General features: G+C 42.9%; 1 protein-coding gene across 1 annotated transcript in view; it reads right to left on the minus strand.

The window, feature by feature from the left end:
* URI1 (URI1 prefoldin like chaperone) overlaps nucleotides 1–10,319 on the minus strand; it is a 53,844-nt gene extending 43,525 nt beyond the window's left edge. The window contains exon 1 of the mRNA XM_090061932.1: nucleotides 9,994–10,319. Coding sequence (XP_089918058.1) covers nucleotides 9,994–10,065 — 72 coding nt within the window. The 5' untranslated portion in view covers nucleotides 10,066–10,319. The remainder of the gene's footprint in view (nucleotides 1–9,993) is intronic.
* Nucleotides 10,320–20,122: the final 9,803 nt, after the last annotated feature.

Raw genomic sequence — 20,122 nt, forward strand, 5'->3', positions numbered from 1 at the left:
TTCTAGAAAAGATAATACCAACCGTGTAGGTAAGCAGGTGAACTGATTTTTCCCACACTGTACATGGGCATGTACAAAAGTTGAGCACATGTGCACAGTTGGATATGTATGCCTACACATAGCTAATTAAGATTATAACTCAACAAATATTCAATAAATATTTGGTATTTGTACATCTGCACTATGCATTTGCATGAAAGGCAAGGCATATTACCAGATAAGGATGATTTAAATTCTGACTTCCTAAAATTATGAAATATTACACCATTAGGTGCCAGAAACCCAAGTCCAATCCAAACGCTGATACTGACTTCTACTAGGCAGTCTTGTATAAAATGAAGCCTCTCAGACTACACTTCATCTGTGAAATGGGAATAAGCAGTACTGACTTACCTGCTCCCCAGGGTTTGATGATGATTAATTAATGCCAGAGAAGCACTTTGAAAATCTGGAGCACTGTATAAGTGCTTAGTCGTATTATTCACCACTTGAAACGTAATCTGAATGAGATCAGATATGTAAGTAATTTGTTTACATGTGGTAATAAAATAATTTGTAACTGTTTAATCTTGAATTAGTCTCACTATAAGCATTTCCTTTCAATCACATTTCTAGTTTCTGAAAAGAAAACCTGATGGTATAGAGTACTTTTTGTAGAGGCAAAGGGAAGTAATGAGGTGTTAATTAAAGTAAGGGTCCAATAAATCTAAAGCCAATGATCTGCTGCCAGGATACTGACCTTGCCATTTGGGATTTTTGAAAAGACCTGAGTCTTGACCTTGGTTCTATCACTCAGGCCCTCCCATGAACAAACTACCATAATCAAACTGCATGTTTTCTGCAAGAGAGATCAGTGTTTACTAGGGCCCAAGATAAAACCAAACTAATTTTCATGACTGACCTAATTAGGAGAATCCCAAATCTCCTGAGTTTAACTGCTTAATTTTGTACATGTAAGTACAGCCTTCAGTGGGATACTTGCATGAGTTACCCACATGCATAGCAGGGTCAAGATCCACTATGTATCCCATACAAGAGTGATTTTCTCTGCCACAACATGTAGTGAAAAGACAGATGGTGAAACTGAATTTACTGATAAAGTTGTAATTCGTTCATAATAAGATTTTACATCATAGTAAAAGAAATGGGTGGTCAAGTATTTAGTAGTAATAACAGGATATAAGAAGCCATATGGAACATAAATGTTTAAAATTACTTTTCAGTTTTACTTTAGAAAAACCCTCTGCTTTTAGTCTACAACACAGCAATCACTGATAGAGAAAGGCAGGATCAAGATTTACAAAACCACTTGTCTTAGAACTCCCGACCCATTCCAATCATCCTTAATATTTCAAATATAATTCCCTTTTAGAGACTTCACAAAATAAATGGCAAAACAGGAAATAAAGCTGTTAAAGTTCTTCAGTCATATGGTATATCTTATGATCTAGTGGGAAAGCAAAATGCATTCGTGAAACGTAACGTTCAATTATGAAATCAAGTTATTGATAAATATTACAATTAAAAAATTAGTAAAATGGTCTTAGCCCAAAGGGGATTTTTATGCCTGTCAGTAAGATAAGTATTTGAGGGAAGGGGATACTGGAGAACATTTTTTATACATTTACCTGAATTTTAAAAATCCTAATCAAAATTCTTAGTTATGTCTATAGCAAAAAGCAGAACTCTAAAGATTTTGTGTCACTTGCTCTTACAAGGTACAAACTTCATTAGGTTTAGGAACAATTAATATAAATTCATTAGTTATTGGGACAGGGTAAGATAACAGTTCTTGATATTTAACAAACTAAGCAGAGGCCAGTTAAGTCATCCGCTCTTCATAACAATGTACTCCCAAGCTAATTCAGGTGGTGCGAGCAGTATATCTGTGGTAGCATTTACCCAGCTCATTGGGCTGATTTTGCAGTCCATGCTCTTGTCCATGCTCTAAAGCATACAGGATTCAGCTGTAAATGAATTAGTTTTAAGTTTACACAAGCTAACACATATGTAAACTAATGCTCTGTCTGGGAAAATTCACTTGAGTGTAAACGTTACAGAACTCAGAAAAATCCTAAAAGAAATAGGTTGTATCACACCAAGTTAGTGGCAAGGATACAGAAAAAAGTATAGCTCCTTCAATTTTAACTTCTGCAGGCTATTCTATAAAAAGCTGCACAAAAAAATGCCTGGAGGCGCAGGACTGCCACATTGGTGCCTATGAGGGGTGCGCGAAGCAGGGCCTCTTTGATTCAGATTCAGATTCAGCCCGAATCCGGGACAGCAATTCAATTCGTTGATTCGGATCACTGTCCCCAATTCGATTCAGCTGAATCTGAAGATTCGATGCTGATTTGGAGAATCAGTGATTCATATATAGACACAGCTTCAAAAGTTTTTTTCTACATACCTTGAGGTAGCAGCTGCGGCTTGCTTCATGCGCCCGAGCATCGCAGCTTTCACATCCCACAGGAGTGCAGGGGACCACATGCTCGGCGATGAACTCAGAAGTGGACTGGAAGTACTTCCAGTCCACTTCTGGGTCTGCCAGGGAGAGCACTGGGGAGCACTCTCTGCGCCTTCCTGGCTTGGTGATTGGCTGTGGGAGAACCCCAGGTGGACCCTGCCAGTGACCCCCACCGGCGACTCAGGAGGTACCAGTCACTGAGCCACAAGAGCACAGGGGGGGCACCCCCAACATGCTCCCCGGCGGACCCATAAGTAGAATGGAAGTGCTTCTGGTCCACTTCTGGGTTTGCTGCCAAGTGCATTGGGGAGCCACCCGTGCTTTTGTGGGACACTCCATGCGCCCCAGCATCACAGCACTCACAAGTCCCTGCTACCTAAAGGTATGTAGAAAAAACGTTTAAAGCTGCCTCTATGTCCAAATCTCCAAATCGATTCGGAGGGTTCAGATTTGATTCAGAGAGATTAAAGGGTTCTCTGATTGGATTCAGATTTGGAAATTCAGCCACTGAATTGGGCTGAATCTCCGCCAAATTGAATCAGGGACCGAAGCTTCACACAGCCCTCATGCATATCCCATCACTTTTCCAAACACAGGCATGACCAAAGAAAAAAATGGGGTGTCCCTATGTGCTTAAAAAAATCCCTAGATATTGGAACTTCACTTAGATGCCACCAACAGCAGTAAAAGAAAACCAGTCTGGCCCCACAACTGAGTTACAAGAAGATGTTATAAACAAAGTCTCCTAAGCTTTATTAAATACAGCCTTGAGGCAAAGCTCTACTGGTCCTTATGGGGCTCCACCTGGGCTTCAGAGACTACCTACAAGAAGCAGCTTACAAAACTAGATCCTTAGGACCCAATCCTACATGGAATTCCATAGAAATAAATGGGACTCTGTGGACAGGTCAGTAGTGACAGCACCTCTATTTGTAAGACTGGGGCTTTAACATTAAGATAAAATGTAATGAAGGATGATGACAAACATCATGATGCAAGGATTATAGGAGGAAAGAGGGACAAGATAAAAGCAGATGATGTCCGCATTCTGGGGAGTACAGGTTATATTAATTTGTTTCACAGATATATTCTTATTTAAATTTGTGATCTGATGTGCTGCTGCAGTTAGTCCAGCTTTCCAAAAACTGCAGAAAGGCTGTGCTTTCACAGACAAACCTCAGCTTATCCCAAGAACTTGCAATTCTCCCTTTTCTCACATGACAAAGACTCCTCTTCAGACTGTTGTATCAGAAGTCTGGTTGGGTTATCTGGAGAAACACTCCTTACTAGTTTCTTAGTTTTTAAACCTGGTACAACTTTCTGCTGGGTTGACTGTGGCACTGCCTCTTGCCAGAGATATACTTCTACTTGAGTGCCTAGAAAAGTAACTTTCAAATTGTGGTCTGCAGAACCCTGGGGATCCACAGACTACGTCTAAGGGGTTTGCAAAAGATTACTGTGATCAATCAAAAGTATGTGAGTACCTACACTTACAATTCAAAGGGGTTGGCAACTCCAGTTTAAAATTTCCAAAGGGGTCCACAAATGAAAAAGGTTGAAAACAACCAGCTTAGAGGAAGGCTGCTGGTGCTTTCTAGGTTCCACTAGTTCTCCACAGAAGCAGAATCTAGCTAGGCTGGTGGTCTGGGAAGGTAAGAGGACCACAAGGTTTTCTAAGAGACTGGTTAGCAATCCATGAGAAAAGAAGGACTGGGCCTGCAGCTGCTGTGGGCAGGAGGAGAGTACCATGGTACAGGAGTTGCTACTGTGAAACAAGCAAACACTGTATGAGCTACCCCAACTATTGATGGAAAATGGCAGTAAGCTCTTTCCATATATGGTATAACCGTTAACAAGTTCCACTGTGCAAACACAGAGGTCCTATGAATTCTACTCTCCTAGTCATCCAGACTTTTAGGAAAAATAATAGATACTTAGTCAACAGTGTTCACCAGCACACATAAGAAATTCCACATAACCTGAATAAATGTAACCTTTTTTGCCCATTAAAACACTTGCTTTATTAATAAAAAAGGCACTGCTGATATTGTACCTGAAAAGAAATAAGCACTATAATCATGCAATAATAGAAATTATTGTAATGGACTGTAAAACCAGTCTGCAAGCAGGGCTCTGGGCTCTGCAGCTGCTGGTATAACCTGTAAGTGGCTACAATACAGTCACCACTTGAGTTGTGTGAAAGTAATCTCACATATCTAGTTGTATTTATTAGGAAGGGTACTTAAAATACCTGCCCACTCTAAAATAAACTTAAGCAGTTTACAAAATAGCTCAATTACCAGATATATAATTTAAGATGTATGAAATTGTTTTCACAAATGCACACTAGCCTTCTGAAAACCAGTTCAGCTTCAGTGCATGAAATAATGGAACAAACAGTATCCCCTTGTAACAACAGATAAAAAAAGAGAAAAAAATTCCCTGTCCCAATTAGAATTTCTGTTTTTAATTCACTTACTCAAATTACATGATTATTATTGTTTAACCCTTTTAAGCACCTAGTAGAATCAGGGCATATCCTAGATGCTATAAAACACCACAGGAATGTAGGAAAATCTGACAATCAATACATTGAGTAAAACTAGGTAAGCGAGCTAGTCAACTAATACTCAAAGATCAAACAAGCTTCACACTTGACAGCTTCACTGTTTCAGATAACTATTGCATGTTCCATTTACTTCATGAACAGTATATGAGACTGTACAGACAGACAGACTAAACCCAGGAAAGCATTTGATAGGGTAGAGTGAGTCAAAATGCAGCTTTTCAACAAATAGAATCATAATTTTTTTTTAAATGGACTCAATCATAGGCAACTTTAGATCCAGACTAGTGGTCAAGAACAGTACTCAGTTATTCTGCAAAGAGAAGGCTGACTGCTTTGGCCTACCATAACCAAACATTAGCCACATCACAGTACCCATAAACATAAGGGTGAAAGTAACTCACACCTGTAAAGATACTGCACCGGAACAGAATCACAAAACACACGGCTGGAAGGGCCTTTATGAGGTTATCTAGGCCAACTCTTAGCTCAAGGCAGGATAATCCCATTGTAAACCATCCTAAAGAAGCATTTGCCACCTGCCTATTCTTAAAAACTTTCAAGGATTGAGATTCTGTAACCTCTCTGGGTAGTCTTCCCTAATGCTTAACCATACTGAGTATATTTCTAAGATGAGCTTTTATATAAGAAAACCAGTCCCCCTCACCCACTTCTGAAATCACTAATATTATAATTTGCTGAAAGCAACTTATCTCCTTCTCCCCTTCAACAAAGTAAAATAATATTAGCCTATTTCAACACAATGGGAATTCCATACTATCCCACTTAATTTGTATCAGTTACTTCTGATAACTGCTGAACAAGATACATTTTTATCTGTACCATCTTCAGGCATAATACCTGATGCCGCTCAATGTTTTAATGATCTGGTATTATTATTTTTGCATATTACATACTAACTTGTCACAAGCAGGTTCTCTTCAGGACAAGGAGAAACACCTTAAATGACACAAAGGAAAATTCCGGTTGAACATTACGAAGAACCTCCTCCCCATGAGAATGGTTAAGGATTAAAACAGACTGCCCAGTGAAGTTGTAGAATAGCTATTCTTGAACATTTTTAAGAGGTTAGACAAATATTTCTCTAGAATGACTTTCACAAGAATAATCCAGCCTTGAATAAGAAGACCTCCTGAAATTCTTTCCAGCTCCTTTCTATAGTTCTGTTTTATGTAGCGTGTATGAGTGTACATACACACACACATCACACATTCAAAAAATGTAAAAGACACCAATGCTAGTTTCCCAGTATAAATTACAGTATACTATAGTATCATTTCCTTTTATATATTTCTATATTTACTACCAGGGTTTGCATCATCTAAATGCCCAAAAGAATGCATGCTCTCAGGAGCAAGACATAAAATATGTACAACAGGTGATAGCTATATGCATTTCCTTTGTCTTATGGCTCCAAAGATATCCTTCTAAACAAATGTAAATAAACCAATTAAGCGTAAACCCATGAAATGTCCTCTTTCTGAGTCTGCAGACACACAGCTCCAGTTCCTCTGCTGTCCCTGCAACACAGTAAAAAGTACAGTAGTTTCCTCACTATTCTCAGAATTGTGGGTAAGGGCTCTAAAAAGCTTCTAAGCATCTAGCTGATTTCATACTACAGATACTGCTTGGGAAAGACTTTGTACCAGAAAGCTGTTCACAAGAGTAAGAAGAGAGACAGAAGATACAAGCTGCATAAACTATTTTCAATTGTTTTTCTTAACTGCTTAAATACTGTAACTATTGACAAGACCATAAATATAACATTTGGATTTGAAGATAATAACACTCTATGTTAGCTGAAGTCATAGGACAATTATGAATCTATCTGCAGAGATATGTAACATAAAATGACCAGCTAGTTCCTGTAGTAGGTGCACGATAAGTAATGATGTTTAGATGCCATCATGATTGAGAAGTCACTTTCTTTCCTTATTCTTCTGAAATCAGAGAGGGGAACCAAATGTGCTTATCAACAAACATTAAAATCTAATCCTACTAAATAAAATTTCACGCTATCAGACTGCAATGGATTAGATTCCCCTAAAATGTGCTTACACTCAACAAGTCCCTCTCGATTCCAATTGGTTCTGTAAACCTCTCCCATTTTGTAAGATCTTGTTCAATTCTTCCACGCTTTAGATACAACAGGAACATGTAACAAAACCAGTCCATTGCAAATTAACTGTGTGTACAACTCCTGAGAGTACAACATACTCACTACTCAGTAAAGATACATTAGTCACTGAGAACCACATATATAATACTATTTTGTTTAAATTCTTACTCTACAGCATGTTATCCTGCCTCTTTAAATATTCATTCATACTGTACTTCCTGTACTTACAAGCAGTAGGTTAACTTAACATTTCCAGCTAACAGATATATTCAAGAAATCTGTGACGCTATACTTTCTTTACAAAAACATTTAAAACTTTAAGCAGATACAGTGTTTTCAGTGATAGTCTTTATCATGAAAAATGCGAGATAGTTTTTTCAAATTTATCCCCAAGATACAATTTCTAAGTTGTATTTTTCTACAAAATATCTTAACAGAAAGTACTGAAAGTTGCTTTTAACAGTTTGGTCTTACTAGCACTACAAATTAACAAGATTAAAGTCTCTCAAACAGGCGAGTGGCTGTTCCAACCAAGAATCAGAATTCCTCTGCACCAGGCGTCTTCCACCAAGAAGGTTCAATCCTAACAGGGTAAAAGATACATTAATATCTTTCACCTTGCATACTGCTATACAGGAAGGCAGTCTGGCTAGATGGAAAGGGATTCCTGGGCTAAGTAGAAGTTCTCAGTTGATCTTGACACTTTAAAAACTCCAACCTATTGCTACAACAGTAAAGAAAAGGAACTTGCAACTTTACCCAAGCATCGTGCAATATAAAAATTAATCACAATGCCAAAACATAATATTTTAAAGCCTACGGGTAGTTAATGATGCATCTCATTATTTCTAACCACTGAGAAAACACAATACAGTATGAACTTCAGACGAATGGGATTGAACCGATTTCTTTTTATTCAACCAAGACTCAGTCGTAAGGGGCATGTTGTCATTTTGATGAAAAGTGTTGTGTATGTGTTTGCATCAATCACAGTTTCATCAGAATAAGTCAGAGCGGGGTGAAAAATGAAAAATTATACATTATACATATTCGCTAAAAATAACAAATTGAAATTTATTTTACAGACATATTGATCACTTCACTGAGAAAAAAATAAAAATATCTAATGGCATTAGGAACACATTCTCAAAACATATTCAGTAATTAAATAACATTGAGTGAGACCATTCACTCGCTAAAAGTGCTAAGTAAAAGTACAGAGAAAAACAGAAGCACATTATTTCAAGTTCATCACTAGACCTCTGCGCCGAGACCAAAATGTGAAGTTGCACCCCAAGAATGATTTTTGGTGAAAACAATGCACATCTGAAAAAGGGGATTTAAAATGAAAAACCTCCTCAGCTTTAAAATATATTATTTCCATAAATGAACATTCAGTTGTGATGTAATTACATGTAGCCTCTAACTCTCCATTGCACAAATGGAAAGTCTATTATATCTTCATCATGAAAGTCCATTGTAAGCAAGATATTTAGTTCTTCAGGATAATTTCATATCCAAGCTGAAGTGTTCAATTTTTTTTAGCCAGTTTGCAGAAATTATGTAAAGCTTCCCTATGATAAAATATAATTTTGGTACAGCAGCCTAACTGAGGCTTAATTAATGGTCTCTTGGGTCTCTTCTGCAGAGGAGCAGATCTGTATAAGAAAAGCCTTAAACTTGCTTACAGAAAGAGGAGCCTTGCCATGAACTGCAAATAATTCTACATGTTCATGACAGACATCCACTTATACTTTAATACCCAATAGACACTAATGCATTACAGTAAAGTTATTCTGCATCACAATCATCTACCCAGAAAAATAACTGTGAGGGGGAGAAGGGAACAGTTTGCCATCATCTGCTCCACCTATGAGAATGGACAATACCGAATATCCCACTCGGTGACTCTAATTTCCATCCACGTTAATGACCAATTAGGTAAACCTCTCCAAGACGACACCTCATTTGTGCGCATTATTGCAGGAGGCGAGTGATCTACATCCTGTGCGTCACACCACTTCCTTACCCTTAGTTAAAATGACAGCACTGTATGAGGTAGCAACTGTTAGTTGTCAGGTGTAGTCTGGAACTCCTCCAAAGACAGGCCCAAGATCCTTTGCCTTCAGCAGTCACCACGCAACCTCTAAAGTGATGGCGATTCCCAGCGGGCGCGGGCACGTGCTCACGCTGATCAGATCCATGGAAGCTGACCCCCACCCCCAACCTCTTAGTCCACAAATCCACAAAGCCCTGCAGTGGCTAAGGGACCATCAAAGGGTCTCAACCTAGACCAGGAACCAAGGCTGCGATTCGGTACCACCACCCTAAAAGGATCAGGGGCCTTTTGCAAGTCAAGAAACTTCTCCACCAGGCACAGACACTACTATGCCTCCCACAAGGGGCCGAGGCGCCTTTTGCAAGTTGGGAAACATCCCTGCCAGGCATGGACACCATTGATTTTTTTAATGCAAAAGACAGAAGACAGGGAGAACCCCTGGTGTGACAAAGCAGTAGGGCTTCAGCAAAATCCCCACAGCCCCCCTACACCAGGCTAGGCTCAGAAGGCCACCAGGGCCCTGCCACTATACTGGGGGCCTCATGGGGGCGGGACCGGAAGTGCCCGCGGAGGGTCACGTGGCGTTCTCGCGCAGTTACCCACCCCCCCTCCCCTGGGGGGGCAGTAACGGTAGCAACGGCCCCAGGCCCAAGCGGTTCGGTGACGTCACAACCGCATCACGTGGGCGGCCGGAGCACGCGGCGCCCCCCCCTCCGTCGCCCCCTCCCCCCAGGCCTCGCCCAGGCCCAGGCGGCCTTTACCTTAGCGTGCTCCTCACGGAGGCGGCCCAGCTGCGCAGCGCGGAGCGGTGGGGCTGTGCCGGGAGCCTCCATGCCCTGAGTCGGGCTCCTCAGCAGGGCGAATGAGTCCTATAGAAATGTTTGTGCAGGGTGAAGCGCCGGCTCCGCAGCTGCATCCACGCAGGGGCCGCCGCCGCCGCCGCCGCCTGGGCCCGGGGAGCCGCTGCCGCCGGGAGAAGCATCTCACACTCGCATTCTGGGCCCGGCACCAGCTGCACCGAGGGGCCGCGCGGCGCCTGCAGCCGGGTCCCGCCGCCGCCGCTGCCTCCGCCGCCGCCGCCTGCTGCACTCTGGGTAGCGCTGCCGCCGCCGGAGGAGGCACCAGGCAGCGAGCGAGGAGAGGCGGACGCTCACCCCACCCCACCCCACCCCCCGGCGGCGCGGGCTGGGCAGGCCGCGAGGCACAGACCGTGGGGCCCCGAGGAGGATGCGCTCAGGTAAAGATCAACCCACCACACTTGTAGCGTGGGATTTTGTAATGTTCTTGAGCGGGGGAATGACCCCAGCAGTCGGGAAGTACAGCCACTTCCTGGCAAAATCATCCCCCCCACAAAAAAATAAAAAATTGGTGTTCCCTAAAATTTGCTGTGTATCTGGGTGTATGAAGGCAGTTTGCATTAAGCATTTCCCGGGGGTTGCCGTTCTTCTGGCACAGTTTAGTCCCCACTGAGGTGTTTGGACTCCTGTGGCCGTATGGCTGCGGGCAGGCAAAACGTGGGGGCATCCGAACCCCAAGCCTCTGGACATGTAGGATGCTGGCCAAAAGACTTAAGAAATATCTGAAGCCCCTGGTGGGAGTGGAGGATGTTTGCCTGTTGTAGGGCCACTTATGCCTCTGGACTGACTCACAGGTTTGGACTGGATTTGACTTGGAGCAGGAAAAATGTCTTTAAAAAAGAAAACAGTCTTGCTCCCTGTGACAGGCCATTGGATGTGCTACGGACCCTAGCTCAGTGCCTGCTTGAAACTATACGGCTGCCTTCATAACTAAGGGTGTATTGGTGACTGGTTGGGACAGATAAAATACAAACCAGGGACAGGACTGAGGATCAAAGCCTTAAAACAAGTCCTCCAAGGGTGTACAGGGAGCAGGGCACACGGGCCCTCAAATGCATCCCAGAAGCCAGTGGAACAGCCTAGAGACAGCAGACAAGGGATAAAAAAATGGCTCCACTGACACAGGGGTCTTCCCAGGCCTGTGCAACAACAGGTCTTTTGATCTGCCATTCTGTGACTGGGCCAAAGCCCACCAAGTACAGCTGGAAGCCCAGGTTAGTGACACGGGTCACTAAGGACATATCACCGATTAATTAGTCAGGACAACAAAAGAAGAAAACCAAGAGGGGAGTGAAAGCTGAAGGTTCAAAACAAGTGCTCCAAGGGGAGACATGGACCAGAGCACATCACCCAGCACGTGCTGGCCCTTGATTGCATCCAGGGAGCCAGTGAAACCATCCAGAGGCGTGAGCAAGCAGGACAAGAGAACAGCCTCACAGTCACGGGGGTCCTTGGCCCTGTGCGCCATTGGGCCTATTTCTTGCCTACGGGCCCTGGGCCAATGCCCGCAAGGAAAAGCTACAAGCCTGCCTTAGAAAAGGATCTCCCTAGATAGCAATCAATTGTTGGCTTGGGACAACTAAAGACATAAAAGGGATGGGAGTGATAGTCAGAGGTTTAAAATACGGCTGTCAGTTACTCGCAATTAACTTATGCAATTAACACAAAAATAAAATTAACACTTTTTTTTTTAAATCACATTAATCACACATTGTTTTGACCAGTGGAGCAGGCAAGCTGTAGACTAGACAGACCTTGTGTGCCCAGCCCTGATCCTGACCTGCCTCACACTTGTTCCAGACTCACCCACCCATGCTGAGTAGTGTCAGTGGCTAGGCAGAAGCTGCTACTCAGCACCAGGGGGGAAAACAGCCCCTTCCCCATCACCACTGCCAGGCTGTTCTTGCTGCAGCTGCCCAGAGCTGTATCCAAGGAGCCAATGAAACTGCCTGGAGACATGGGCAGACAAGGGACAGGAAATGGCCTCGCAGTCATTAGGCATCCTCCCGGCCCATGTGATGCAAGACTTTTTAACACATCAGGGGAAGTCTCAGGCCAGGCGTGCCATAGAAACTATAAACCTTTAGTCTTGGGTGTCGTTAGTGACATGAAAATAGGGACAGGAGTAGAGGTCAAAGGTTCATAACAAGAGTACCAGGGGGGAACACTGAGCAGAGCATACTGGACAAGCTCCCCCTGGCCCTTGAAAACATCCAAAGACACGGTGAAATTTCCCAGAGACATGAGCAGGTAAGGAACAGGGAAATGGCCCCACAGTAACCAGGGGTCCTCCTGGCCCTGTGAGACACAGGAGACTGGGCCAAATGGCCCTATGGTGTGACCAAGTAAATGGTAATTCTAATGTTCTGGGGGCTTGAGTCTAAGAAGGTTGAAAAGTCCTGCTCCAGTCAGGAGATTGAGTCATTGGATCCCAACTTTCAAGCCTCAGCCACCAGATCTTCTAGCCATCATATCATAAACTACAAAACCACTGGATCCTATGGCCATCACTGAGCCTGTGTTAACTCCACCCCATGGTTAAGAGAGCTGAAAGCACAAGATCCCTTGATATGTGCACAGCACAGATCTTTTTGGGTTCTACTGCTGTTGCAACCAAATGTAGAGGAGACTATCAGATTCTTAATGCCCACCTGGTGTTGTGCCCCTTGGCTCTCAAAATAAGAGCCACCAAACACATTTTATCCCAAAATTTCCAACTCAGCTGACTCGCATCTGTATTCCAGGTAGCAGATCCATCAGGTCCACCAGACCCACACTACAGAGCTGTGAGATTCCAGATCACAACCACACTGTATTTCAAACACATTAGATTGTATATCAGACAAGCACTGAATAACAAAATTAACAAGAGTCCACACAACAGCTTCAATAGATTTTAAATCCCCAATATTTCATTTCAAATCAGCAAAATCTTTTATATTACGTAAGAGCTCCATTGGGTCTCAGATTACAGATTCACCAGATAAATTATGCTACATCTTTTTTGTTTACTTTTTAAATAAAATATCTATAAATTCTCAGCTAAAAATGCTGTATGGTCACTAAAGTTTATCTTATTTATCTTTCAATGTCCTTGTTCTTGGTGGTCTTAAATGTGACCATAAATGTACTTTTAGTTCTTAATTTTCTTGGCTTCTTTTTTAAAAACCTACATTTTACAGTGTTTCCTGGAACCAATACAACCTTTATATGGCTTTTGATCTTTTACAGGGTTTAACTTCCACAGCATAGTAAAGCATTTATGTAATTTTTGTAGCCTTCTTTTCCTTCAAAAAATGCCTCTCCTTTGAATGTTGTCGTGAAATAAGGAGTTTGGAAACACCAAGATGACATTTCAAGAACAGACCTAACGATGGAAAAATATATTTTAGGAATACACTCCCTTTTTGTTTTTTGCTTGTTTATGCTACATTTTACCCTTTACTGTTTAGATTACTCTAGTATCCAGCATATGCTAGGCCGTAGGTTCCCAACGGGAAGCTGCAATCATCTCTTTTTTTAATATATCTAGATTGGAAGGAGGTTCTGAAACATGAACTGTTCTTACTTGTCAACATTTTCCTTGTTCCATACATGAAGAATATACAATTTTTTTTTTTTTAAGTTCTGAAAGACGGAGTCCCCAGTTTTTATCCTGGCCTTATACTGCTCTTCAAGTGTAAGTTTGCATTTGCAGTCAGACTTCTAAAAGGATGAAGAGCTTTAGAGATTTAGGCCGGAGTCTGTAGTGTACATGAGGCATCCGTACGTACGCAACAATTTCTTGAGGCCCTTTGAATGAACATGATACCTACACACACATCCTACAGAAAGCAGCTGATTAGCAAAAAGACTATTCTTACTTTAAATATTTTATGTAAATCTTGCATTCTTTCTAAATACTCATACTCAATAGCTTCCTTTCAGTCTGCTTAGTAGCTCTCTTGAACATTATTAGAAATAGTCCAATTAAGTAATTAACCTTATCATCAGGGGCTCATTGATGCATGGCACTGAGATACTATGGATGTGGATTTATAATTTTTTTGGAAAGATCCCATTTTGTTTCATAAATGAATCTGAAGACAACCCAAGTATGCAGTATTAAAATATTTTTCAATTTAAAATTTGAATCAGTTGACATAAAAGCCTAAAATCACTATGAAGCAAACAGAGGAACTACAAAGTGGGAATCATATGCCACAAGCCACTGTTTTACATCTGTTAAGTAAAGTGAAAAAGCACACAGGCTGGTCCTCTGTGTCAGTTATACAGACTGTTCACCATTCATCGTGCCTTTAATCCACTGATTAGTCACTAACATGTTATCACGGTGAATGATATTGGCAATTGGCCCAATTAAAAGTGCCCATCATTTATTAGACTAGCAACCGTATAGATGCAGTTTTACCAACTATAATATTGGGTAGTTTACTGGGTTCTGTTGCACATTTTGCATTTCATCTGCCAAGGAAAAGTGTTCTAATAGCGACAAGCAGATGGTATGCATCATTTGCCAAAGAAGAACAAGAAGCGTCTCTTGGCCAAATTCTGTCTGGACTGATAACCTGAGCAAAACCATAGTCATTGATGGACTTGCATGGATATCATACAAGTCAGATCAGAATTTGGCCCTTTAATTGCAGAATTTAAGTGACTTGTTTCTCATGTTAGATCGCTTAGTGATTTGTGTTTCCCACAATGATACTCCAAGCAGATTGAGGTAAAATCCATGCAGTAGCAGCCCAGGGACCAATTTATGAAGCAGAGGAACTGAATTGACACACGGGAGCTTTGAATGGTCTCATGGCTAGGAGTCTACCCAACTCAAGGAGGCAGCCAGCTGATTCTGTGGGCAGATTGCAGGGCTGGCTGCCATTTTCAAGGGCTTATCATGGCAGGGCCCCTCCCCATGCCTCTGATTAGCCAAGGGGCCCTGGTGGCTCTGCCCCCACCACTGATTGGTGGAGGAGGTGTCCATTGTATGGCCCCCACCTCTCACTGCTGATTGGCTGAGGGCCATCATGTGGCCCCACCCCTCACCACTGATTGGTGGGGAGGGGCAGGACCCCAAGACAGCCAGCCCTCTCAGCTAATCAGCAGCAAGGGATGGGAGCAACAAACATTGCCTGCCAGCCTCCCTCTGCCCTTCCCTGGGATGAGCTGCACAGCCAGGACTGCTGGCTCTCATTAGGGAGCCAGCATTTTATTTTTAGTAATTTTTTTTTCCGTATGGTTTTTGCAGAGAGTACCCAATTTCATTATTTCTGGAAAATCCACACAATCATGGTTTGGGTAGGTCCCTACTCATGGACCACTGAAGAATTCCTTCTTCACAACCTTTAGCTTCAAATTGGAACCAAATGTTGTCAAGAACCATAACTCACATGATCACATTGGCTTCCATAAGAAGAAGCAAGGTCTTCTACAGACCTCTCTTCACACATTATATAATTAGACCCTGATCTTGCAAAGATATGCACATGGTCAGATATGAGTAATAATAACAGTAACTTTATGTAATAGCAGCAGTGTCAGTAGATAAAGTTATTAATGTGCATCAAGGTGTCTTCACTGCCAAATAAACTTGGATGACCTGTTTCTGAGTTACCTCAGCCCTTATGTGGACAGCCATACTGCAAGGCCATAACCAATTTACTGCATCTTCAGTGCTACACAATCAAATCAATAAGGAGCAGTCACATTTTAATTAACTGAGGGCACTGAGGAGGCTAGAAGAAGAGAATGCTATAGGAAAATGAGCTGAGGAGTTTATGATTTCCTATAGGAAGTGCTCCCTGTATCGTCTCATGACCAGCTATAACCTATCAGGAACAAACCTCAATGGCGAATAGCCATTTCTGCTCATTAACTTCTAAGGCCAACTGCTGACACTGCTTCACTCTAGGAAAAGCTCAGTCTGAATGCCACAATACAGAACATAGGCTAGAATGATGTTCCTCGGGACCAAACCTGACTCCAAGGTTTCATGTTTTTTTTAACCATGATGGCTGAGCATAAGCCATTTCTTCTCCAAATTAGGACATATTTTCTGCCCTGATGACTGAATCCTAGCTTTGCACTTTCAATGGGACAGTTTATGAAAGGCTCACTGTAACTGGAATGAAGAACCCAAAACTAACAGTGTTGAAGCTGTTGCAAGACAGAAAACGGGTCATGGGTCATCAGCTTCACTCTGAATCTTAATTTCATTCTGATTTTAGCACTCCTAATGAGGCACTTATTAACCCTTTAAGGAGATTCTTTTAGATTTTAATGCTTAAACATTTTTCCTTGTCGCCATTACTTGCCAGAAGGATAACTGAGCTAATAGCTACTTGATGGTAAATAACTGCCACAGGTTTGCTGATGGGTACAGGATTTATTCCTATTTATATATTTCACACTGAAAATGATCATTATTCTCTCTTCTTTCTGCCCTGAAAATCCCAAGAGACTGGAACTATGCCACTTGAATGTGAGATGAATCAACTTAGGGATATCATCAAATTTCTTATTTAAATAATCTGACTTACTTGGACATTGGTCACATAGCAAATATTACTTCTATTAGAATTCCAGATATGTTATTTTTTATTCATGAACCCAGTGTTTGCGGGATAGGGCCTAAGTTTTTATTTCTTTCTACTGAGCCTTACTATAGCCATGGATGTTTTGCCACATTTGTGGGATGACAGAATGATGGAACTGGGCAAGCATTCAGTGTCCACAAATCCCTAGGTTAAGTGATCAGGCAGCTCCATACTGAAGAGCCAAAGAGAAATGCAGCATCAGCATTGCAGTGCTGACAAAGGCATGCTTAACACTGCCCTTTAAAGCTTCTTATGTTCTCTTTCCTTCCTATTTCTTACTAAAGGAAGATAGCCTTCAGGGATAATACCAACATGCTGTTACTTCTGCAGGTCCTTGCTTAGACACTATAATTACTGTTCAAGTTCTCACTTGTGGAGGTTGGCAAGTTACATGCCCAGTATTACCAAACTTAATGTCTTATCTATCCATACTATGTTTATCACCGCACTATACAAGCACCATCAAAATGATCAGTCCTCAGGTTCAGTTCTTCAGTATGATCAGCTGTTAAGATGGGTCAGTTGTTGCTTGTTTCTCTTCTGCAGTGCTTAATTCTCAGTCACACTAAGCTTGCTTATACCACTCTGACTGTGAATGGGCCTGGAAGTGTGTGTAAATGTAATATGTGACCTTTTTACACTGCCAAAGGAGTAGCTTTGAGAATAAGGCTCATATCAAGATACAGAAAAAAACTAGAAAATTACACCCTCTTCCCCCTCCCAGAAAAAAACCACCACACACACTGTGATCACAAGTAGAAGGCAGGCCAGGGTAGCATGGCTAACTTCCTCTCTTTCCATTAAATACATTACAAAAGCACTAGACAGATGACATACTTTCCTAGTGAAGGGCACCCTAAAATTTCTCCTCTCTATCACAAGAAGAATCTAAAAAGGAATGTTTGAAAGCTAAGCTAGCTCACTGTTAATGTGCATTACATTATAATTTTATTATATGTTTGCTAATAATAATAATTAAAAATTAACATAATTTATTTTTATGACACCTGTATGTGGTAAAGCTCTAGGCACCTCAGAAAAAACAGTTGACTCTCTCTTTGCTCTAACACTATGAATGCTGTCCTGGTTGGTTTAGTACATGAAACTTGGATGGTTTATTTGTATGCTTGGTAGTTGCTTCTGCCACCTTTGATTAGTATCACCTGGAAATCCCAGCTTTTCTGCATGTAGTCACACCCAAGAGGAAAGCTGGATTCAGAAAAGATTAGTGTCACTTTGCTTTTTTTCCTCATCTTCTTTCAGTAAAGGAGGAGAGCTTTCTGATCGTATCAGTATATTAGCAAAGGTAGCCTAGATAGTTGAATACCTTAAGGACCTAGATCTCCACTCATATACAGCAGTATTGAAGGTAGCATAAATTTGTTGACTTCAGTGGTGATTTATACCTGCATAAGTGACATGAGAATCAGGCTCTGAGACTTTCACTAGGAATAATAACATGGTTTTGGTGCTTTTTAGCACCTTACACATATGGTGCCAAATTCATTTTACCATTAAAATTAAGAATGTTACATCAGGGATAAATTTGGCCCATGCTCTTTATTACTGTATCCATTTGTTGAGGTAATTACAGGGTGATGTGATGACAGCGTTAATGATATAATTATACAGACATAAGGGGCTACATTTTTGTCTTCTAAAACTTCACTTGCAATTTTGCAAATGCACTTTTTAACTCACACTGTTTGCACACACAAACTCCTTTTGTGCATACAAACGAGATAAGACACCTGAAGTGTGCACATACTTATTCTTAATTTTACAAGCTATGTTGAGGCTCTGTGGGAGGTCTGACCCATGAAGGTTTATGTGCTAACGTAACTAAGTGTCATCTTTAGTAACCACTGGTTATGTCTACATGAGATGCTTAACTGCACAGCAGCATTGTTTACTGTGCAGTAAATGTTGCTACTTGCAAGTAAATTGCAAATGCAGGTAGCAAGTTTACTCATGATTGGTTACTATACAGTAATGCATGTATAGAAGCTGACCAGGAGCAAATCTGTTCCTGGTCAGCCCTGCTACTAGGGGCCTGGCCTGAGGGTAGCCCCAGGGCTCTGGGCTGGGAGCCACTCTTACTCCAGGCCTGTGGTGCCTCTATAGCAGCCCCTGCATCAGGCCCTTTAAAAGCCTACAGGCATTTTGAGCCCTGGGGTGCACATACAGGGAGCTTGTGTCCCCCTGGGCAGGCCGAAGTCTAGCTGAGCCAGCCTGCATGCACCTCAGCACTGCTGTCTGGCATCGCAGTGTCGCACAGCTCCCAGGCCCATGCCATCCAGGCCTACAAGGTGCTGTAGAGTACTGCAGACTCTAGCTATGCCTGCTAGCACCCAGGCCCAGGAATCTGCAGGTGGTGTGGGGCATTGCCTTAGCCGCATGGTTGTCAGTCCCATGCCTTCCCCCTGTGCTGGGTGCTGCAGGCAGTTGCCCAGTGCTGGCAGCACAGGAACAGCTGCACAGAGGCCCAGAGAGGTGGTGCAGGACCCCTGATGATGTCGTTCTTGCCCACACTTATGCCTATACCCACTACCCAGTGCCCCATCTGGTCCATGGAGGAGACCGGTGACCTTGTGGCCCTGTGGAGTGAAAAGGGGGTTCAGCGCCAGTTCGTGGTGGGTGGGCATTCCAACACCCATGTCCATGAGGGCCTGTCAGGCCGGATGGTGGAGCTTGGGCACAGCTGCCAGCATGGCAGTGCTGCATAAAGGTCAAGGCCTTGTGGGCACAGTGGGCCACCATGACCAAACACAATTGTCAGTTGGAGAGTGCCTGCAAGTCCATGCCCTTTATGTGGCAACTGACAGCCATCCTTGTGCCCTGAGACCCAGGCTGCAGCTATGCTGTGTACAGCAGCATGAGTGGCCTGCCCAAGCCCCCACCCCTGCCTGTACCCATGGTGACACATCACCACAGGAGGGCTCTTTGGGTCTGCAGCAGCCTGTACCCCCAAGCTTCCTGGCCACAGCCTCCACCAGCCGCTTAGGGAGCCCAGATCAGCACGTGCCTCAACAGTTGTACAGCCTCAGGCCCAGCCACAAGTCATTGCCAGCTATGTCACTGCCAGCAGTGCCAGCTCCTTCCGGGATGCAGAGAGGGGTCTGACCAGGCACCTGTGCACTGTGCCCCACTGTCCAAGGACAACGCCTGGAGCTGCACACCATCGCTACCAGCTGGGACCGAGTGGAGCTGGCAGTCATACCAGGCCCAGTCACATGGTAAGACCTGCACTGGCGGGGAGGAGCCTCCCAGCCGCTTCCCGCCCCCCGCCAGGCCTACCCACACTCCCCTGGCTCTGGGTCCCCCCCCCCCCACACAAGACATTCAGGGAGGCAGGAGACGGTATAAAACTTTATTGAACAGCCCATGCCCCCGTGGCATTAGCCTCACACACTGAGGAATGTATTGATGCCAGCACTGAT

This window comes from Crocodylus siamensis, chromosome 9, assembly GCF_052110815.1.
Source record: "Crocodylus siamensis isolate JL-2025a chromosome 9, ASM5211081v1, whole genome shotgun sequence".
Taxonomy (NCBI): Eukaryota; Metazoa; Chordata; order Crocodylia; family Crocodylidae; genus Crocodylus; species Crocodylus siamensis.